Source organism: Herpailurus yagouaroundi, unplaced genomic scaffold, assembly GCF_014898765.1.
Source record: "Herpailurus yagouaroundi ecotype Mexico unplaced genomic scaffold, PumYag 199, whole genome shotgun sequence".
NCBI lineage: Eukaryota > Metazoa > Chordata > Mammalia > Carnivora > Felidae > Herpailurus > Herpailurus yagouaroundi.
The window spans coordinates 9,038,537-9,058,448 of NW_024412430.1; the positions used below are offsets into that span (position 1 = coordinate 9,038,537).

The 19,912-nt window shown below is 43.0% G+C and overlaps 1 protein-coding gene across 3 annotated transcripts in view; it reads left to right on the forward strand.

Moving 5' to 3' along the window:
- CEMIP2 (cell migration inducing hyaluronidase 2) overlaps positions 1-19,912 on the forward strand; it is an 87,623-nt gene that overhangs the window by 12,721 nt on the left and 54,990 nt on the right. For all 3 annotated transcript variants that reach the window (XM_040449359.1, XM_040449358.1, XM_040449360.1), the window contains exons 2-4: positions 7,775-8,117; positions 13,297-13,437; positions 13,908-14,469. In XM_040449359.1, coding sequence (XP_040305293.1) covers positions 7,787-8,117; positions 13,297-13,437; positions 13,908-14,469 — 1,034 coding nt within the window. In that variant the 5' untranslated portion in view covers positions 7,775-7,786. The remainder of the gene's footprint in view (positions 1-7,774; positions 8,118-13,296; positions 13,438-13,907; positions 14,470-19,912) is intronic.

The following is a 19,912-nucleotide window of genomic DNA, read 5'->3' on the forward strand; positions in this document are numbered from 1 at the left end:
TGAACGGGGGAGGGGCAGAGAGAGAGGGAGACACAGAATCGGAAACAGGCTCCAGGCTCTGAGCCATCAGCCCAGAGCCTGACGCGGGGCTCGAACTCCTGGACCGCGAGATCGTGACCTGGCTGAAGTCGGACGCTTAACCGACTGTGCCACCCAGGCGCCCCAAAACTCTGTCCTTTTAAAGAGCTCTTATTAATTTTGAATTACTGCTGCTATGTCTGTATTGAGAAGACTCCTTCAATACATTTTTTTTTTCAAAAATTTTTCGATATTCCCTCCCGGCCCCCCGCCCTGCCTTTTTTTTTTTCTTCCAAATTAAGCTCTGTGTCCAACGTAGGGCTTGAACTCACCACCCTGGGGCACAAACTCATAACCCAGAGATCAAAAGTCACATGCTCTACTGCCTGAGCCAGCCAAGTGACCCAGATCACAGCATTTATTGGCCGTCAGCATAACAACATAAAGCGGAATGAAGCACTTTCTTTTTTCCTGTGTGCCTACTGCATTTCATGCTGTATTGCTAAAACTATTACAAAATATTGTGAAAGGTTGGGCTTGTCTAGGGTGCTGCTCTTTATCTTTAGAATTCCTGTTTGCAGCTGGTAATTATACCTTTAGTCACCTGCTAGATTGCACACTAGGACTGCATTTTGTAAAAATTAATGCTTTGACCTTTTTGCTTGAAGTTGTAAACATTCTCAGTTTTTCCTAAATCGGGGCAATAGATACAGATAGATTAGACAAATTTCCCAGAGCCTCAAGGATGTTAAAGAAAGATTAAGTGGGAAATTCCAGTCTGTGTATATGTGTATGTGTGATCTATAGAGGGATATTGATCAAAGTTCCACAAGCCCCTAGTGAGTACCTACTATGTGTAAGATCCTGTGAGAATACGAAGATGAGTAAGACATAGTCCCTGTTCTCAAGAGGCTTATTATAGTTGACTGAAGGACAGACAAGTCTACACGTTAACTGGAACATAAGGCAGAGAGCAAGATGATCCAACAAGAGATTTATCTATCTATTTATTTATTTTTTAGTAATCTCCACACCCAATGTGGGGCTCGAACTCATGACCCTGAGATCAAGAGTCTTACATTCTACCGACTCAGCCAGCCAGGAGCACCCTAACAAGAGTTTTACACAGAGTACAGGGCAGAACAGACAGAACTTCTTGCAGAATCCTGAGATGGAAGGGTTTCTTGGATGGGATAGCACAGTGTTTGCTGACTTTAAATGAGAATATCTCAGTTTTCTTAAAATCATGCTCTCTCTCTTTTTCTTAATATTTATTTTTGAGAGAGAGAGTGCACGAGTGGGGAGGGGCAGAGAGAGAAGGAGACAGAGAATCCCAAGCGGACTCTGTGCTAGCAGCATTGACGCAGGGCTTGAAATTACAGAACCAGGAGACCAGGACCTGAGCCGAAGTCAAGAGTCTGACAGTCATCTGACTAAGCCACCCAGGTGCCCCATGCTCTTTTATTTTTATAGGCCCAAGAAACCCTTACCAACCTGATCTCCTTTAATGTTATTAAAATTTCAAAACAAATTATTTTCTGTGATTACTTCTTGTAATTGAGTGTTCTTATCAAATGTACAGGCCCCCTCCCACCTTGAGTTGCTGTTGAAAGTTATGCATTCTTTTTATGCAAGAGAAGAATTTTGTTTCAAAGAAACAGGAAGTTTTAAAGGTTTCTTTTTGGCGAATTTTTTTTGACAAAATTAGTAGTTCTATTTTAAAAAATTTTTTAATGTTTATTTATTTTTGAGAGAGACAGAGTGTGAGCAAGGGAGGGGCAGAGAGAGAGAGAGAGAGAGGGAGACACAGAATCTGAAGCAGACTCCAGGCTCTGAGCCACCCATGCGCCCCCAAAATGGTAGGTTTTGAATGCTTCCCCCTTTTTCAGCATTTGCATTTTTATCTTTTAAGTTGATAGTTTCATAGTCTTAGTAATTTCTTGTATTACTTATTTTAGAGGTAAGAGGGGGAAGAGTCAGCCCTTCGTTATAAACTTTTCCCTAAGCAGTGAAGGGATAAGAGGCCAAGAAATCTTAATTTTTATTCCTCTACCTTCTTTTCCCAGTTGGTCAATGTGGACAAATATGATGAATGATACTCCCAAAGCTGAGCTACTGCTATGATATATAAACCCTGATACCCACCAGACTTCTAGTCTGACACCATGAACTGTTCTATTTTAAATATTTGCCCAAATTCCCTGTGAATATCTTTAATGGCATGATTTTATTTATTTATTTATTTATTTATTTATTTATTTAATTTTATTTATTTATTTATTTATCTATCTATCTATTTATTTATTTATTTATCTGTTTATTTATTTATTTATATTTAGTGATTTAACTTTTTAATTAATTAGTGCTGGCTTCGGCCGCACCTATACTAACATTTTAATTAATTAATTATTACTAAGCCTTTTGGGCTGTCATCCAGTAAATAAATACGAGATAATTCAAATACCAAAAGTTATGCTTCAAAACTTGCATGGAGTGCATTTCCCAACTCAATACGAATGACTTTTTTTCCCCCCACTTTGGATTATCTATCTGTGTTTAGGGATTTAGCTCTTCAAATACATCATAAAATGCTAACGTGTTCCTTCTGTATAGTACTGTGTGCTTTCCACTAGAAAGACCGCCGTCTTAAAAACGACATGTAACGGGAACAGATTAGTAGCGTATGAAGTAAAAACATTGGTCTGTCTTCAGAACGTCACAATGACAGCTAATACTCACCTTGAAGTCGTGAAAGCCCAGAGGGACCTCTTCATCCTCTTTCTTCTGTTAGGTGCCTCTTTGTTCTCAGAACGCCAGACTCACTAATGCTGCAGGGGCTGTGCTAACAATCTCGTGGATGAAACGGCCATTGGTCAGAGAGCTTGGGAACTTGACCACTGTTCTCACGGTGCTGCTCGGGTCCACTAATATGTGGATCTTCCCCCATAAACACAGTCCAGTGCTGTCAACGTATTTTGTCTTCCTTAGGATTTTCGTAATGGCATTTTCTTTTCTCTGGTTTACTTTGTTGTAAGAATACAGTATATAATATATATTACATACAAAATGTGTGTTAATCAACTATTTGGTTATCCATAAGGCTTCTAGTCAACAGTAGGCTGTTATTAGTCGTTACGTTTTGGGGGAGTCAAAAGTCATACATGGATTTTTGACTGCATGGCGGGGGATAAGTGCCCCCACTTCAAGGGTCAGCTGTATTTCCCTAGTCAGTTTAACTCTGCCTTCAAGTGAGTGATTAAAGTTGAATTTAGGAATTGTGTTTTTTGGGGATGCCATAAATCTTTTCTCTATCCTCAGTAGTTCTTACCACAATCCTCTAATGACCTTAGGATCTCACTATTGCTTATTGAATGAATGAAATGTCAATTTTTCCCACAAATAGTTTAAATCTATAACTAGCAATAATTATATTTTTAAGTAACTGATTCATAATACTACTTCTAAAATAAACTCATAAATGTAAAGTGATATCCTAAATTTATCTTGTATCTTTACAAATTATAATAAATTGAAAGGGAAATCTGCATAAAGTGATTTTTTTTATTGTAATTTTTTAAAAGTTTATTTATTTAGGTAATGTCTACACCCAACATGGGCTTGAACTCACGACCCCGAGGTTAAGAGTTGCACGCTCTTCTGACTGAGCTAGGCAGGTGCCCCTCATTGTAATTTTAAGATGGTTTCAACAGTAGGTTACTTCTTAGGAAGAAAATGATTGTATTTGCTGCTTATGCATTTACATGTCTTTCAATAGAGTGGAGCTAATGGGCTCAGAATATATGAATAGAAATATATTTAGTTTTGGGGTGCCTGGCTGACTTAATTTGGTAGAGCATGGAACCCTTGGTCTCCAGAGTCATGAGTTCAAGCCCATGTTGGGCATCGAGTTTACTTAAGAAAATAATAAAAATTAATATTTTGTATATAGTTTTACAAAAGAGTTATGGGGCAAACACAACCACAGTTACTTTCATTTCTTGACCATTTTAGTTTATGGCAGACACCATCTGAATTTTCCATGTGAGTCTATCATTTTATGACTGAAGATAAATTATTCCCAGTGGCTTGGTGGCTTCATTTAGCCTCTTACTGCCTGTTATTATACTGTGGGTACATCTGGAGACACATCATCTCCCACAAAAGGGCCCTCCAGCCTGTTAAGTAATAACAACCTTTCTCACCCTGAAACAATGAAGTATCAGTTGATTGCAGCCTCAAACAAAAGATCCCCACTCCCTTTCAGAGCAGATTATACTCATGACTCCCCTCCCGCCCTGGTGAGCCTGGCACTCCAGAATATCTAGTTTAGCCTTTTCTTTGTTAATAGAGGATCAGAAAGGGCTCTTTGTTATACTCTCTCATTTGTTCCAGCAGGATGTCTCTATTATCTCGTTCTGTTGTTTGGCACATGCGGTAATGTCTTCAATAGCACCTTGAATCATGTTCTCTTTCCTTTGTCATGGAGCTTAAGCTTCATCTAAATAATTACTTTTGTTCAGAAATCAAACCCCGCTAACCAAGTGTTTTTGACAGACACACTGACTCAGAATGTTCTTTGCCCATGTAAAATCAGCATCAATTCCTGATTAGATTCCCTTTCTGTCCCCATGAATTTGCAGGTCGTTTGGGTCCTGGGAATGCTTATTGATGGCTTCTCTAATGACGGCATTTTATGTTTAATGGGTTTGGTGTAGTTTAGAGCAATTTGGGGGTACCCTTATGACTGGGATCTCATTCATTGTTTTGGCAAAACATGAGGGGAATTAATTACAAGGCTATTGAGTGAAATCAGGTGACTCTGAGATGCTCTAGTTATTACAGAATGGGAGAGGTTGAACACCATGTTTCTGAAACCATTCAGCACATCTTATTTATCCACAGTCATTGCAATAAGAACATTATATAGTAGCATAGGATTTCTTTTCTTTCTTCCTTTCTTTCTCCTTTTCTTTGCTTTGCTTTGCTTTGCTTTGCTTTTCTCCCCTCCCCTCCCCTTCCCTTCACAAAGTAACAGAATAGGGTTGCATTTAAAACTTACTCTTTCAAAAACTTAGAAGTGCTTACTATAAAAAATAAAAAGGACTGACGTGTGTGTGTGTGTGTGAGAGAGAGAGAGAGAGAGAGAGCGAGCTTCTCTTAGATAAGAATCATTTGTAGTGAACTTCTGCATGAAGAATTCCTGAAAATATTAATGTGCTCTATTCTTTCAGACTCAGCTCAGTTCGAGTTACACCCTTGCAAATCAGAAAATTGATTTCTTTGGAATTCTTGCTTCTCAATTGTCTTGAAAGACACATTAGTATAACGGAACCAGAACTCTAGTGTCCTGTTTTTTCCATATAATAGCTAATTAACCTTTCTCAGGTGCAAAATAAGGATAATGGGAGATACACAGATTTGTTGTATTAAATGCATTAGATGAGTGTGGTGCCTGAGTGCTCAGCTGGTTGAGCATCCAACTCTTTTTTTTTTTAATGTTTATTTAGTTTTGAGAGAGAGAGAGACACACACACAGAGCATGAGTGAGGGAGGGGCAGAGACAGAGGGAGACACAGAATCCGAAGCAGGCTCCAGGCTCTGAGCTGTTAGTGCAGAGCCTGACACGGGGCTTGGACTCACGAGCCATGAGATCATGACCTGAGCCGAAGTCGGACGCTTCACCAACTGAGCCACCCAGGCGCCCAAGTATCCAACTCTTGATTGTGGCTCAGGTCATGATCTCATGGGTCATGAGATCGAGCCCTGTGTCAGCTTCCCCATTGATGGTGTGGAGCTTGCTTGGGATTGTCTTTCTCCCTTTCTCTGCTCCTCGGTGGTGCGCTTTCTTTCTCAAAATAAATAAATAGACATTTAAAACAAATGTATTAGATGAGTAGTACATGTAAGATGTTTAGAATAGTGCCTGGCGTAAGTACTCTGAGCCAGATTTTTTTTTTAGTTATCCTAACCATATTTGAGTGCCTATTTTTTAAACAAATTTTGAGGATTTAAAGAGATTGTTTAAAAATGACATTCAGTTGAGTGAGTTTGAAGATCTAATTGGCTTTACTTAATGATTGATGAATCAGGCAGCATCTCATGTTAGCAGGTAGAGAGGGGCTTCTAGGAGCTGTACCAAATGGAAGGCTTTTACAGGCAGAGGGGGCAGAAAAAGTTTTTAGCAAAGAGTGTATTGTTTCAGGCAAGGTATCTTCCTTTGGGGGAAGGCAGTGGTTTGTCAGGAAGATTACCTTGCCAGTGCTGACCAGGTTGGTTAAAGGTTGGTTAAAGGTTATATTCCTGAGAGAAGCTGAACTGCAATTGGGTTCGTTGTTAAGTCTCGGTTTGGTGACGTGGCCTTAGCATAAGGGACTCCATTTTGGGCCTGTTGTCTCTCTCTCTCTCTTTTTAAAAATGTTTAATGTGTATTTATTTTAATGTTGATAAAGAAAGAGAAAGAGACAGAGCAGGGGAGGTGCAGAGACAGGGGAGGACAGAGGATCTGAAGCAGGCTCCAAGTTGACAGTGGAGAGCCTGATATGGGACTTGAACTCTTGAACCATGAGATCATGACCTTAGCTGAAGTCGGACACTTAACTGACTGAGCCACCCAGGTGCCCTAAAGAGCCCGTTGTCTCTTTTTAAACCAGCTAATGTAGACTTTAGGTTTTCTCACTAAATGAACTCTTAGCCTATAGTTAAGTGATAACAGGTAGAAATACTTAAGTTGCTTCGCTGAAAGAAAAATCTGGTGGGGAAATCGAACACCTAAACATGAAAGCTTGTCTATTGGAACTTGTTAGGGCCAACTTACAGTCTTCATATGATGCATGGACTTTAAGTTCGGTTTGAAGGGCTTACGGTAATGCTCCTCAAAAAGTGTGACCACTTGCTTTAGTGTCACCAGGGTGTGTTTTAAAAATGTAAAATCCACGGCCCTCTTTGCACGAGTTGAGCTGGAATCCCTGGAGTGGAGAACCCAGGAATCTACGTTTTTAACAAACATCCCTGGTGATTCTTTTTTGTACAATGAAAACTGAGAACAGTTGCCTCTGAAGAGCGGCTCTCAACCAAGTTCTTGATAGAATTACTCAGGTGACATTTAAAAGATAGAGATGCTTGGATCCCGACTTGATTGTTTGGGGTGTGGCACTGGGCATTAATGTTAGAGGGTGATTATAAGGTGCCACCAGGGTCAAGAAGCAGGAGCATTACGGGGCACCTGGGTGGCTCAGTTGGTTTAGTGTCTGACTCTGGCTCAGGTCATGATCTCAGGGTTCATGAGTGCCAGCCCCACGTCGGGCTCTGTGCTGACAACTCAGAGCTTGGAACCTGCTTCGGATTCTGTGTCTCCCTCTCTCTGCCTCTCCCCCGCTCGTGCCCTCTCTCTCAAAAATAAATAAAACATTACACATTTTTTTTAAAAAAGCAGGAGCATTAGAAAACAATTGGTGGTTATATCAGGGATGTAGGCTGACTCGATGTTTTCAAAGTCATTACAGTGGTTACCAGGGAGGAATGGGCAATTCTTGCTTAATGGCTGCAGAGTTTCTGTGTGGGATGATGAAAAAGTCCTGGAGATGGATGGTGATAACGGTTGTACAACCGCTGAAGGCACTTAATGCCCCTGAACTGTGCACTGAAACGTGGTTAAGATGGCACGTTTTATGTTACGTGATTTGGCCACCACCAAAGACGCTTAATAAAACCATCACAATTCTCACATTTCTGAACCGTAATTTTCTTCTTTTCGCAGTGACAGTGTATCATGCATGCCACTGATTCCAGGGGACAGCCCCCTGCTTTCCTGCAACCTCAGAACGGAAACGGCCATCGCTCGTCTGGCTATGTTCCCGGGAAGGTTGTGCCGCTGCGTCCCCCTCCTCCTCCAAAGAGCCAAGCTTCAGCCAAATTGACCTCCGTCAGACAGGAAGCCCGGGCCACCTTCGCTTTCTCACCTGAAGAGCAGCAGGCCCAGAGAGAGAGCCGAAAGCAGAAGAGGCACAAAAATACTTTCATTTGCTTCGCCATCACTAGTTTCTCATTTTTCGTTGCACTCGCGGTCATTTTAGGCATATCCTCAAAATACGCCCCAGATGGTAAGTGCGCACGTGTGGACACGCACGTGTACAGACGACCCAGTGCAGGAGAAGGAAGAGGGAAGGAAATAGCAGAATGAAATTAAAAAGAAAGCCTTGTGATATCTTCACTTGGCTCTAGCGAATTAAAGTATAATTAGAGAACAGGAGTTGTAGCTGCTTATGGAAGCAATGGTTAAAGGAATCCGTGGCCATGACACGCTTAAAGGATTGCCCTTCCTGCCCATTCTGCCACTTTGGCAGAATTCTTGTGTTACTGCGACTTCATCCTTTGTGGTGGGTATGATTGTCTGACTGCCAGAGGTTTTTAGTGATAAAAATGACTAAGTGTAATGATAAAACTACATTTGTTCTTTTTTCTTTTAAGATTTCTTTTTTTTTTTTAATTTTTTTTTTTTCCAACGTTTATTTATTTTTGGGACAGAGAGAGACAGAGCATGAACGGGGGAGGGGCAGAGAGAGAGGGAGACACAGAATCGGAAACAGGCTCCAGGCTCTGAGCCGTCAGCCCAGAGCCCGACGCGGGGCTCGAACTCACGGACCGCGAGATCGTGACCTGGCTGAAGTCGGACGCTTAACCGACTGCGCCACCCAGGCGCCCCATAAGATTTCATTTTTTTTAAATGTTTGTTTATTTTGAGAGAGAGAGCTCGCACGTGTGAGTGGGGGAGGGGCAGAAAGAGAGGGAGAGAGAATCCCAAGCAGGCTCCGTGCTGTGAGTGCCAAGCCTGACCCAGGGCTTGATCCCATTAACTGTGAGACCATGACCTGAGCCAAAATTAAGAGTCAGACACTTAGCCGACTGAGTCACCCAGGCACCCCTAAGATTTCATTTTTAAGTAATCTCTATACCTAGTGTGGGGCTTAAACTCACAACCCTGGAATCGAGTAACACTCTCTTCCAACTGAGCCAGCCAGGCGCCCCTACATTTTACTACAAAAAAAAAAAAAAAAAAAAATGAGTGAAAATACTAAGATTTGTGTTCTGTGGTTTGAAACCAGCTGGGAGACAAAGAGACAAAAAGAAGCTTCAAATATTTTTGAGGAACAATGTTTATCCCCAAAGGAAAACATCCATTAGGAGTTTTAAGTTCCAGTACATTTATCTATAAATCACTCATTACTTCATAGTTAAATAGCATGTGGGAGGTTTTAGTTTTTTATATGGTCTTTGCTTTTCAAGTTGGTAATATATCAATACTTTGAATGGTTTTGAAGAAATTCATTGCCCAGTCAGCCTCAATATAGTACCAAGAATCTCATGATAGAACCTCATGATAGAATCTCATCCATCAGTCCAAAAATCAGAGGGCTCAGGACTGTCTCAGGAGAAGCAGACCATAACAATGGATTGGGCACATTTTTGCCTGCTTTAAAATTTTTTTTTACTATCTACAACAGATTTTTGTCAAATTAGGTGCCTCCTTAAATGAATGTAACAATTTGAGAAACACTTCATCACTTATAAAACTTACAAATACTATTTTATTTAGTTTCCATGGGTGCTTTGGGGGTTTTACAGGCTTGAAAGTCCTGGGAGAGATTGTGTCAATGCTTCTAAGAAAATAGACCTGAAGTAAGGGAGATGTTCAGGGGCGCCTTGGTGTCTCGGTCGATTAAGTATCTGACTTTGGCTCACATCATGATCTTATGGTTCGTGGGTTTGAGCCCCGCATTGGGCTCTGTGCTGACAGCTCAGAGCCAGGAGCCTGCTTTGGATTCTGTGTCTCCCTTGCTCTCTGCCCCTCTCCCGCTCATGTTCGTCTCTCTCTTTCTCAGAAATAAATAAGCGTTTAAAGAGAGAGAGAGAGACAGAGGGGTGTTCATAGCAATGTCTTTGCTAACCAGACCAGTAGATCACATAATGAATTTGTGACACTGCTCTCTATTGATTGGCTCTTAGCATTGACTTTCTCTCCCCTTTTCTCCAGCAGAATAACCAAGTTCACTGCCATTGATTCATTCTTCCCAAGTAATCTGCAGTAAAGAGATGCTAGATTCAGGGAAAATCCGAGGTGAAACCTCTGGCTTTAATTGACCTTTTAATATTCCATCTAAGACATTGAATTACTGATGTGGTTCCTTTGAATCAACATTCCTCAGCTTCACATTTTGGCAGTAAAAGTGCAGAACTTCAGTGGAAATATGTGGTATGCTGACATCTTCCAGGGTCCGCCTCGCTGTGATTATTGCTGTTCCAGAACCTTGATAATGCACCCACAGCTCAACAGTGGGCAGCCAGAAAGGCAGGGCCGCGGAGCTATTTGTCAGTCCTTTCTGCAGACCACGTATTTTCTCATTAAGTGTACTTTACTAGAGGGAAATAGACTAGGATTTCTGGTGATGGTTCCTGAGGAAGCGTGCTTCCTGGGGAATAATTTTAAAAGATGAAGAGAAATTATATAACCATTTAGTGGGCCCTACACAGACCAGATTTCCTTCTCAGTGGCTGGGTACAGGCCTGTTGTCTGGGGCATACATTTGCTTGTGATATAACATCATGGGGAGTTCCAGCTCGATGTTTTATGGGAAGACAGAAGTTTAAGAAACCCTTAAAGTCAGAACACATTCAAGAGAGTTCTTATTTTCTTTTTTTCTTTGAATCTTGATTTTTTTAAATTTTATTTTTTATTTTTTAAAATTTACATCCAAATTAGTTAGCATATAGTGCAACAATGATTTCAGGAGTGGATTCCTTAGCGCCCCTTACCCATTGAGCGCATCCCCCCCTCCCACAACCCCTCCTGTAACCCTCAGTTTGTTCTCCACATTTATGAGTCTCTTCTGTTTTGTCTCCCTCCCTGTTTTTATATTATTTTTGTTTCCCTTCCCTTATGTTCATCTGTTTTGTCTCTTAAAGTCCTCATATGAGTGAAGTCATATGATTTTTGTCTTTCTCTGACTGACTAATTTCACTTAGCATAATACCTTCCAGTTCCATCCACATAGTTGCAAATGGCAAAATTTCATTCTTTTTGATTGCCGAGTAATACTCCATTGTGTGTGTGTGTGTGTGTGTGTGTGTGTGTGTGTGTGTGTGTGTGTATATATGCACCACATCTTCTTTATCCATTCATCCATCGATGGACATTTGGGCTCTTTCCATACTTTGGCTATTGTCGATAGTGCTGCTATAAATATCGGGGTGCGTGTGTCCCTTCGAAATAGCACACCTGTATTCCATGGATAAATGCCTAGTAGTGCAATTGCTGGGTCGTAGGGTAGTTCTATTTTTAGTTATTTGAGGAACCTCCATACTGTTTTCCAGAGTGGCTGCACCAGTTTGCATTCCCAAGAGAGTTCTTGTTTTCTTAATGGAAAGAGACATTTAAGGATTATTTCTAGTATAATAGTGATGATGACTGATTTATCTGAATTAAATATTGGTGATTATGAAACTTCTCTGAGAAAAGTTCCATGAGAAATTGCCAAGGACTTAATGGTTAATTGCCAAGGTCTTAACCAGCGAGGCTAATTGTAACTGCAGGAGTTACTGTCAAAGAGAAAGCGTAAGCCTAGGTCAACACCCGTGCTTAGAAATAAGATGTTTGCCTTGAGTGTTGTGTAATTCAAAAACGAGGAATCAGAATTTTCTTTCTATAAAAAATGTCTTCGTGCTGCACTCAGCCTACTTTTCCTCATGCTTCCTCAGGCTTTTCTCATGTTATTTCCCAACATGCCCCTTCCACTTTCATACGATTCCCAAGTACACCTTCCTTGCCTGTCTCTACTTTGAGTTTTTTTTTTTTTAATTTTTTTTTAACCTTTATTTATTTTTGAGACAGAGAGAGACAGAGCATGAACGGGGGAGGGGCAGAGAGAGAGGGAGACACAGACTCGGAAGCAGGCTCCAGGCTCCGAGCCATCAGCCTAGAGCCCGACGCGGGGCTCGAACTCACGGACCGCGAAATCGTAACCTGAGCCGAAGTCGGACGCTTAACCGACTGAGCCACCCAGGCGCCCCTCTACTTTGAGTTTAAACGTGGGCTCTTTTAACTGAGCAGCCAATGGACTTGGACAGCAAGGGGCGCTTGCTTCTCCCACCTTCGTGCTCCTCTTACTTAAGTACTGTCTGCCCTTTGGGGGTCCAGGTCTAGTGTCCCTGTGTTCCATTGAAACTGCCTCAGTTATTCCAGCCAACCCCTCTGAGCTCATTGGCACATCAAGTGAGTACCACATTGTTCAATATGGAGTTATTTCCTACCTGGTGACTTTTCTCCTAGTAGAGTATAACCTTTGCAGTTCATTCTATGCTTAATAGAGTTCATTCTTTGCTTTATACATTTTACAATAGCTAGTACAAAGTGAACACATTGATCCTCAGTAAATATGTGGTCATTAGTTGATCAAAACCAGTGTGATTCCTGCTCCTCCCTCCCCCTTCTTCCAAATTATAGCAGCAGCTGAAGTTCTCTTGCATTAAATAGCTGTTGCAATGCTTTCATGTTTTCCTCGTCGCCCATTCGAGAGGCACATTCTAATTTAGTAAAGAAACACAGCATGTCCAGTAAACCTCATTTCTTTCTTAAGGGGGAACTTGAATATCACTCAACTTGCTGAGTCATCTTGGATTTGACTTCTCTGATCTGTAGTTTCCTCATCTCTGAAAATGAGAAGTCATGTCTTTGGCCGTCTGCCTCTGGCAGTTTCATTGGGAAAGCGCACATGTCTGAAGATAGCTGGTATTAGCTGCTGCCTGTGGGGTGATAGAGGTGCTTTTATCGCCTATGCTATGCTTCACTGTGCACAGGGAACTTGGGAAGACCTGATATACCTATTAGCAGTTTCCAATTTTTACTTACCAGTATGTTGTGAATACTGGTTTTCTAAAACACCTTCCTAGTGTAGGTCTGAGAGCAATTCACAGTTTTGTTTTGTATTGTTCATTTATTTCCAGAGTCGATAATTCAGAGGAACTCCTTGTTTACCTTGTAGAGTTTGACCCAAACCAGATGATAGCGACTTAGTTTCATGGTGAAACTTTTTGAATGTGTTGAAGTAGATATGTGTTGACATATCTGCTGGGTGAAACGGGATGGGATTTCCATCCTTACGGCAGGAAGTTAAAACAGGTCCGCCCATCCCTTGCAAATTGCCGTAAATGATAGAACTTGGACCTGGCTAAAAGCATTCGTGAATTTTGTTGCATTGATGGCTACTGATGTTGCATTGCTTGTAGAGAATTGCCCAGATCAAAACCCACGTCTCAGGAACTGGGATCCAGGACAAGATTCTGCCAAGCAAGTTGTTATCAAGGAGGGAGATATGTTCCGTCTGACGTCAGATGCCACGGTGAATTCTGTAGTCATTCAGGATGGAGGTAAAGAAAGGTCCCTGCCTATGGTAGCCGTGAGGTTACCCCTTCCTTTGATGTTTTTAAATTTTTTTTTTAATGTTTATTTTTGACACAGAGAGAGAGAGACAGAGCATGAGCCGGGGGGCCCGGCCGCGCGCGCGCGGCGGCCGGGGGACGACAGAGAGAGAGGGAGACACAGAATCGGAAGCAGGCTCCAGGCTCTGAGCTGTCAGCAGAGAGCCCGATGCGGGGCTCAGACTCACAGACCGCGAGATCACGACCCGAGCCGAAGTCGGACGCTCAGCTGACTGAGCCACCCAGGTGCCCCAAAACAGGCTTAATTTTCTAAACAGACTCGTAATGAATTTTTTTTCCCAACTCAATTGCAGAAGAGTTCTCCTATCCTGCAGTAACTGCCTTAAAGTAAACTCTATTTCTCTGTATCCCAGAGAGATGTTTCAGAGGTTGGCTTACACTAGTGTTGTTCCTTGCAGGATTGCTTGTGTTTGGGGATGATAAAGATGGATCCAGAAATATTACTTTGAGGACTCGTTACATCCTGATCAAGGATGGTGGGGCGCTTCATATTGGAGCAGAAAAATGCCGCTATAAATCCAAAGCGACAATTGCCTTGTATGGCAAGTCAGATGAAGGTGAAAGTATGCCAACATTTGGCAAAAAATTTATTGGTGTGGAAGCTGGCGGGACACTGGAGATCCACGGGGCGCAGACAGTATCATGGACGTTGTTGGCGAGAACTCTGCATTCCTCGGGCTTGACCTTTGGGTCGTATGCCTTTGAAAAGGACTTTTCTAGAGGCCTCAATGTGAGGATCATCGACCAAGACACTGCCAAAATTTTGGAAAGTGAGAAGTTTGATACCCACGAATACCACAATGAGAGTAGACGGCTTCAGGAACTTCTGAGAATCCAGGATCCAGGCCGGATTGTTGCCATCGCCGTTGGAGATTCGGCAGCCAAGAGCCTCTTACAAGGAACCATACAAATGATCCAGGACCGGCTGGGAAGTAAGCTCATCCAGGGACTGGGCTACAGGTGGGCATACCTTTTACTTTCCTTCCCAGCTATGTGTTCGAGTCTGTTATCTGTGTGACAGGAGAGGGGGGTGGAGAAAGGGACACATCACTCCATAGACTGTCTTCAGTCGTCAGAATGGCAGCTACCGTTTGCAGGTCTGGTTACCTCGTGCTGTGAAACGACGGGATGGAGGACGGGACGCTGGTTAGCAAAGCTCTCTTCTTGGCTTTGGTTTACGAAGCACTTTGTGAGCCGTAGCACCAGGCTTGTGGAAACTTAGGAACAGAAATGTGGTACTGAGAAACTGGCAGGCAGTTCAAGGCCAGTTTACTTCCCTCTTTCGTTACCTTTCGAAAACCACATGAAACTCAGGCTCGTTGGGGCCCCGATCCCACGCTGAGGTGTGAAAGTTATCTGAAAAGCCTGTGGAACACGCACGGTTTTCTGTTTCTTTTTCTGGACTCCTCTGCACGCTGGTTTGAGTCCTTCGGCTTGATTGGCGCAGGCCTGTGGAGCCCTGGCACGTGTGAGGGAGCGACAAGCTGGAGGGGCCTGGAAGCCCATCCGCGAGCGGGATTCATTTCTCCTGCCGATGGCTCTCGTGCCGTGCTCTGGTTACCGTGACTTCCTAACGCAGCCCGGAGTCTGGGGGAAGTAGCTGGCTCCGCTTTCAATTCAAAAACGGAAGTTTTAATCCTGCTTACTGTTCTTAGTGAAGTTGGAGAGTATCTGCTGTAAAAAGTTAAGAGGACTTTAAAACTCACAGGTTGACATGATCTGGTTATTTTTTCCTTGGATGGTTGAGTGATGTAGTTATTATTTTCCTTTGATTGGGTGTTGGAATGGGATATTACCTGTAGAATTTCTAGAGAAAGTTAAGACGAAATTAAAGAAGAAAAGTGTGTGTAATGCTTTTTAAAAACAATTTAATGCTTATTTATTTATTTATTTATTTAAATATGAAATTTATTGTCAAATTGGTTTCCATACAACACCCAGTGCTCATCCCCACAGGTGCCCTCCTCAATACCCATCACCCACTTTCCCCTCCCTCCCACCCCCCTTCAACCATCAGTTTATTTATTTTTGAGAGAGAGAAAGTGAGCGTGCGTGAGCGGGATAGGGGCAGAGAGAATCCCAAGCAGACTCCGTGCCCAGAGCAGTGCCTGGTGTGGGGCTTGATCCTGTGACCCTGGGCCGATATGAAGAGTCAAATGCTTAACCCCAGCATCCCTGGTGCCCCTGTAATGCTTTTTAAATCCATTTTATTCACCCAGGGAATATTGAGGAGATGCCGAGTACTGGGTACCCACAGGTGCTTAGAGGAAAGAACACAGCCTCAGAGCCCTCGTTCAATCCAGTGGAGAAACACACCAAACTAGACAGTGAGACTCTTGCTGACAGGCTGTAATGGGAGCGTAAAATAGAGGGAGCCCCCAGATCGGCCTGGGGAATCTGGGGAGGCTTCCCAAAGGTGAGACACCTGAGGGGAGTGTAGGAGGATGCTGTGTAGGCAGTGGGAGGTGGAGAAGAGCAGGAGATGGGTGTTTTAAAAAAATTATGATTTTAGGGGCGCCTGGGTGGCGCAGTCGGTTGGGCGTCCGACTTCAGCCAGGTCACGATCTCGCGGTCCGTGAGTTCGAGCCCCGCGTCAGGCTCTGGGCTGATGGCTCGGAGCCTGGAGCCTGTTTCCGATTCTGTGTCTCCCTCTCTCTCTGCCCCTCGCCCGTTCATGCTCTGTCTCTCTCTGTCCCAAAAATAAATAAACGTTGAAAAAAAAATTAAAAAAAAAAAATTATGATTTTAAATATAATACACATGCAGAAAAGTGCCAAAAAACAGGAATGCAGAGTTTAATGACTTATCACAATGTGATACCTGGATAGCCACCTACCAGGTCAGAAATAGAACAACTGCCAGTGGCCTGGCAGTGCCCTTGCTGTTTCCTCCTTTTCACCAATCACTCTCTCTGCTCACCAAAGGTCACCATGCATCTGAATTTGTGGAGAATATGAAAGTTTAGGTTTGCCTGTTTCTGGGCTTCATATAATATATACTAAAAATATTTTTTTTTAATGTTTATTTTTGAGAGAGTACAGAGACACAGAGCATGAGCAGGGGAGGGACAGAGAGAGGAGACACAGAATCAGAAGCAGGCTCCAGGCTCTGAGCTGTCAGCACCGAGCCCAGCCCGGGCCTCGGACCCACAAACCATGAGATCATGACCCAAGCCTTAGTCGTATGCCCAATTGACTGAGCCACCCAAATGCCCCAATATATATATTTTTAAATTTGTTTATTTATTTTGAGAGATGGAGAGAAAGAGAGAGAGCAGGGGAGGGCAGAGAGAAGACACAGAGAATCCCAAGCAGGTTCCGAGATGTCAGTGCAGAGCCCGATGCTGGGCTCAATCCGACGAACCGTGAGATCGTGACCTGAGCCAAAGTCAAGAGTCAGACACTCAACGGACTGAGCCACCTAGGTGCCCCTGGACTTCATGCAAATGCAAGCAGACAATGTATCATCTTCTGCATCTGGCTTCTTTGCTCAACTCTATGTTCCTGAGTGTTATGTATTCACTGCTGTACTACAGTGTATTCACTGCTGGACATCTGGGAGGTTTTCCACTTTGAACCTCTGCGATAAAAAGTGCTTCTCCAAATGTTCTTTTATCCATCTCCTGAAACCCATGTGTATATATTTCTGTAACTTCTAGACCTAGCAGTGGAAACATGATCTTTTTTAAAGTTAGATACCTGCTTGTTTCATTACCCATTAATGCCAGAATGACAACTTCTGTTTCTTTTTTTTTTTTTTTCCAACGTTTATTTATTTTTGGGACAGAGAGAGACAGAGCATGAACGGGGGAGGGGCAGAGAGAGAGGGAGACACAGAATCGGAAACAGGCTCCAGGCTCTGAGCCATCAGCCCAGAGCCGGACGCGGGGCTCGAACTCACAGACCGCGAGATCGTGACCTGGCTGAAGTCGGACGCTTAACCGACTGCGCCACCCAGGCGCCCCTGACAACTTCTGTTTCTTTACTCCATTGTTTCTCTGGATTTGTGTGGTCATTAGCTATGAATATTGCGTTTGACCTTTTTTTGTTTCCTTTCCCTCCTGGTTTCTAAATCCCCCTTAAAATAGTGCTGCTGATTTGACAGAGGGATTAGGGTTGTGATCCTTTGCCAGTGTTCCATTGCTTTGACATTATCTCCAATGCACATAAACATACGCCTTTGAAGATAATGTTCTGGTGCGCTGAAATTTTCCTCAAGTGGAGGAGGGAAGTAGGAGTGTTTTGGAGATAATGTCAGTAGAATAGAGCATTGTTTTATAGTTGCTGAGGCAGTTCTGGTGAATAAAGGGAGCCTCTGATATTTCTTCTCCTTTCCTCTCACATAGGAGATAATAAATTGAAACATTCTGCGTTTGATTCCTTGTGCAGTGTCAAGGAATATAAATAGAGCTATAAAGCATAGTCGGCTGAAAAGTAGCTAATCCATGCCGGGGCAGGTGTGGAATTTATAAGGATGTAGGCATGCTTTGGTTGACTTTTATCTGTGAGTATCCAGCCATCTGTCTGACATAGATTACATTCCATACACACACACACACACACACACACACACACACACACACATATTTTCACCCCCCGGCCCCCAGAGTAGGAAATTGACATTTTTCTTTCTGTGTTTTAAACCTGGAGTCTTAAGGCACATTTTTTGGCTTTTTGTCTTTGTTCTTTTTTTATTTTGGCCACAAGTCTGAGCAAGTCCCTGGAATGTTTATTACAGAAACAAAATGAAATTAAATGGAATTTTCAAACACAGTTGCTTTCAAAGAGATGTAAAAATGTAAATCTGTTGGAGAGTGATTATACAACTTGGATTTAAGCCTATTAAGACACCAGTAACCTATTGGTTCTCAGTTTTGCACTCCTGAGATTTTTATTTTTATTTTTTAAATGTTTATGGGGCGTCTGGGTGGCTCATCAGTTAAGCATTCGACTTTGGCTCAGGTCATGATCTCAAGGTTTGTGACTTTGAGCCCTGCATCGGGCTCTGTGCTGACAGCTCAAGGGCCTGGAGCCTGCTTCGGATTCTGTGTCTCCCTCTCTCTCTGCTTCTCTCCTGCTCATGCTCTGTGTCTTTGTCTCTCAAAAATAATAAATAAACATTAAAAAAATTTTAAATGTTTATTCATTTTTAAAGGAGAGAGAGACAAGTGTGAGTAGGGGACGGGCAGAGAGATTGGGAGACAGAATCCGGAGCAGGCTCCAGGCTCTGAGCTGTGAGCACAGAGCCCAACATGGGGCTTGAATCCACAAGCTGTGAGATCATGACCTGAGCCAAAGTCGGACGCCCAACTCACTGAGCCACCCAGGGGCCCCTGCACTCCTGAAATTTTTAAAAATCCCATGCCCAGGGCCCACCTAGAAATTTTTACATCAGAATCTCTGAAGGATGGGCCCCTCCCACCCCCTACTCCCCGCCAGGCATTTGATGTGCAGTCAGGGTTGGTGACTAACTCAGGGGTTCCCAATGTGGTCCCCAGACCAGCAGCTTTAACATCACCTTGGCACTTGATAGAAATGCAAATTCTTGAGGGATGCCTGGGTGGCTCAGTCAGTAGAGCTTCTGGCTTTGGCTTAGGTCATGATCTCATGGTTCATGAATTTGAGCCCTCCATCAGGCTCCCTGCTGTCAGCTCAGAGCCCGCTTCCAATCCTCTTATCTTCCTCTCTCTCTGTCCTTCCACAGCTTGCACTCTCCCCCTCTCTCAAAAATAAACAAACATTAAAAAAAAAAAAAAGAAATGCAAATGCTCTGGCCCAAGCCCAAGCAATCTGAGAGTGGGGCCTGCCAATCTGGTTTGACACCCTCCGGGTGTTCTGATGCACATCAAAGTGTGAGAACCACTCTCCAACTTAGTGTTTCTCAAGTCTGGTTGCACATCCCAATCGCCTGGGAAACTTTAACAAACCTAATAAGGCCACGCCCCACCTGGAGAGATGATGATGTCATCGGTCTGGGCTGGGTCTGAGCATGGATGGACTCCTAAATCTCCCATGTGCCTCTATTATGCAGCCAGATTTGAGAACATTGCCAAGAGTACAAAAGACAGCAGGCGATATTCATTTTATTGTTCATTTTTCTTTTCTGTCTTTTTGAAGTTTTCATTTAAATTCCGGTTAGTTAACATTCAGTGTAATATTAGCTTCAGGTGCACAATATAGTGATTCTGCACTTCCATACATTATCCAGCAGCGCTCATCACCATAAGTGTGCTGTTTAACCCCAATCATTGATGTCACTCATCCCCCCACCCACCTCCCTCTGGTAATCATCAGTTCATTCTCGGTAGTTAAGAGTCTGTCTCTTGGTGTGCCTCTCTCTAGTTTTTCCCCTATGTTTGTTTTGTTTTTCAAATTCCACATATGAGTGAAATCATATGATATTT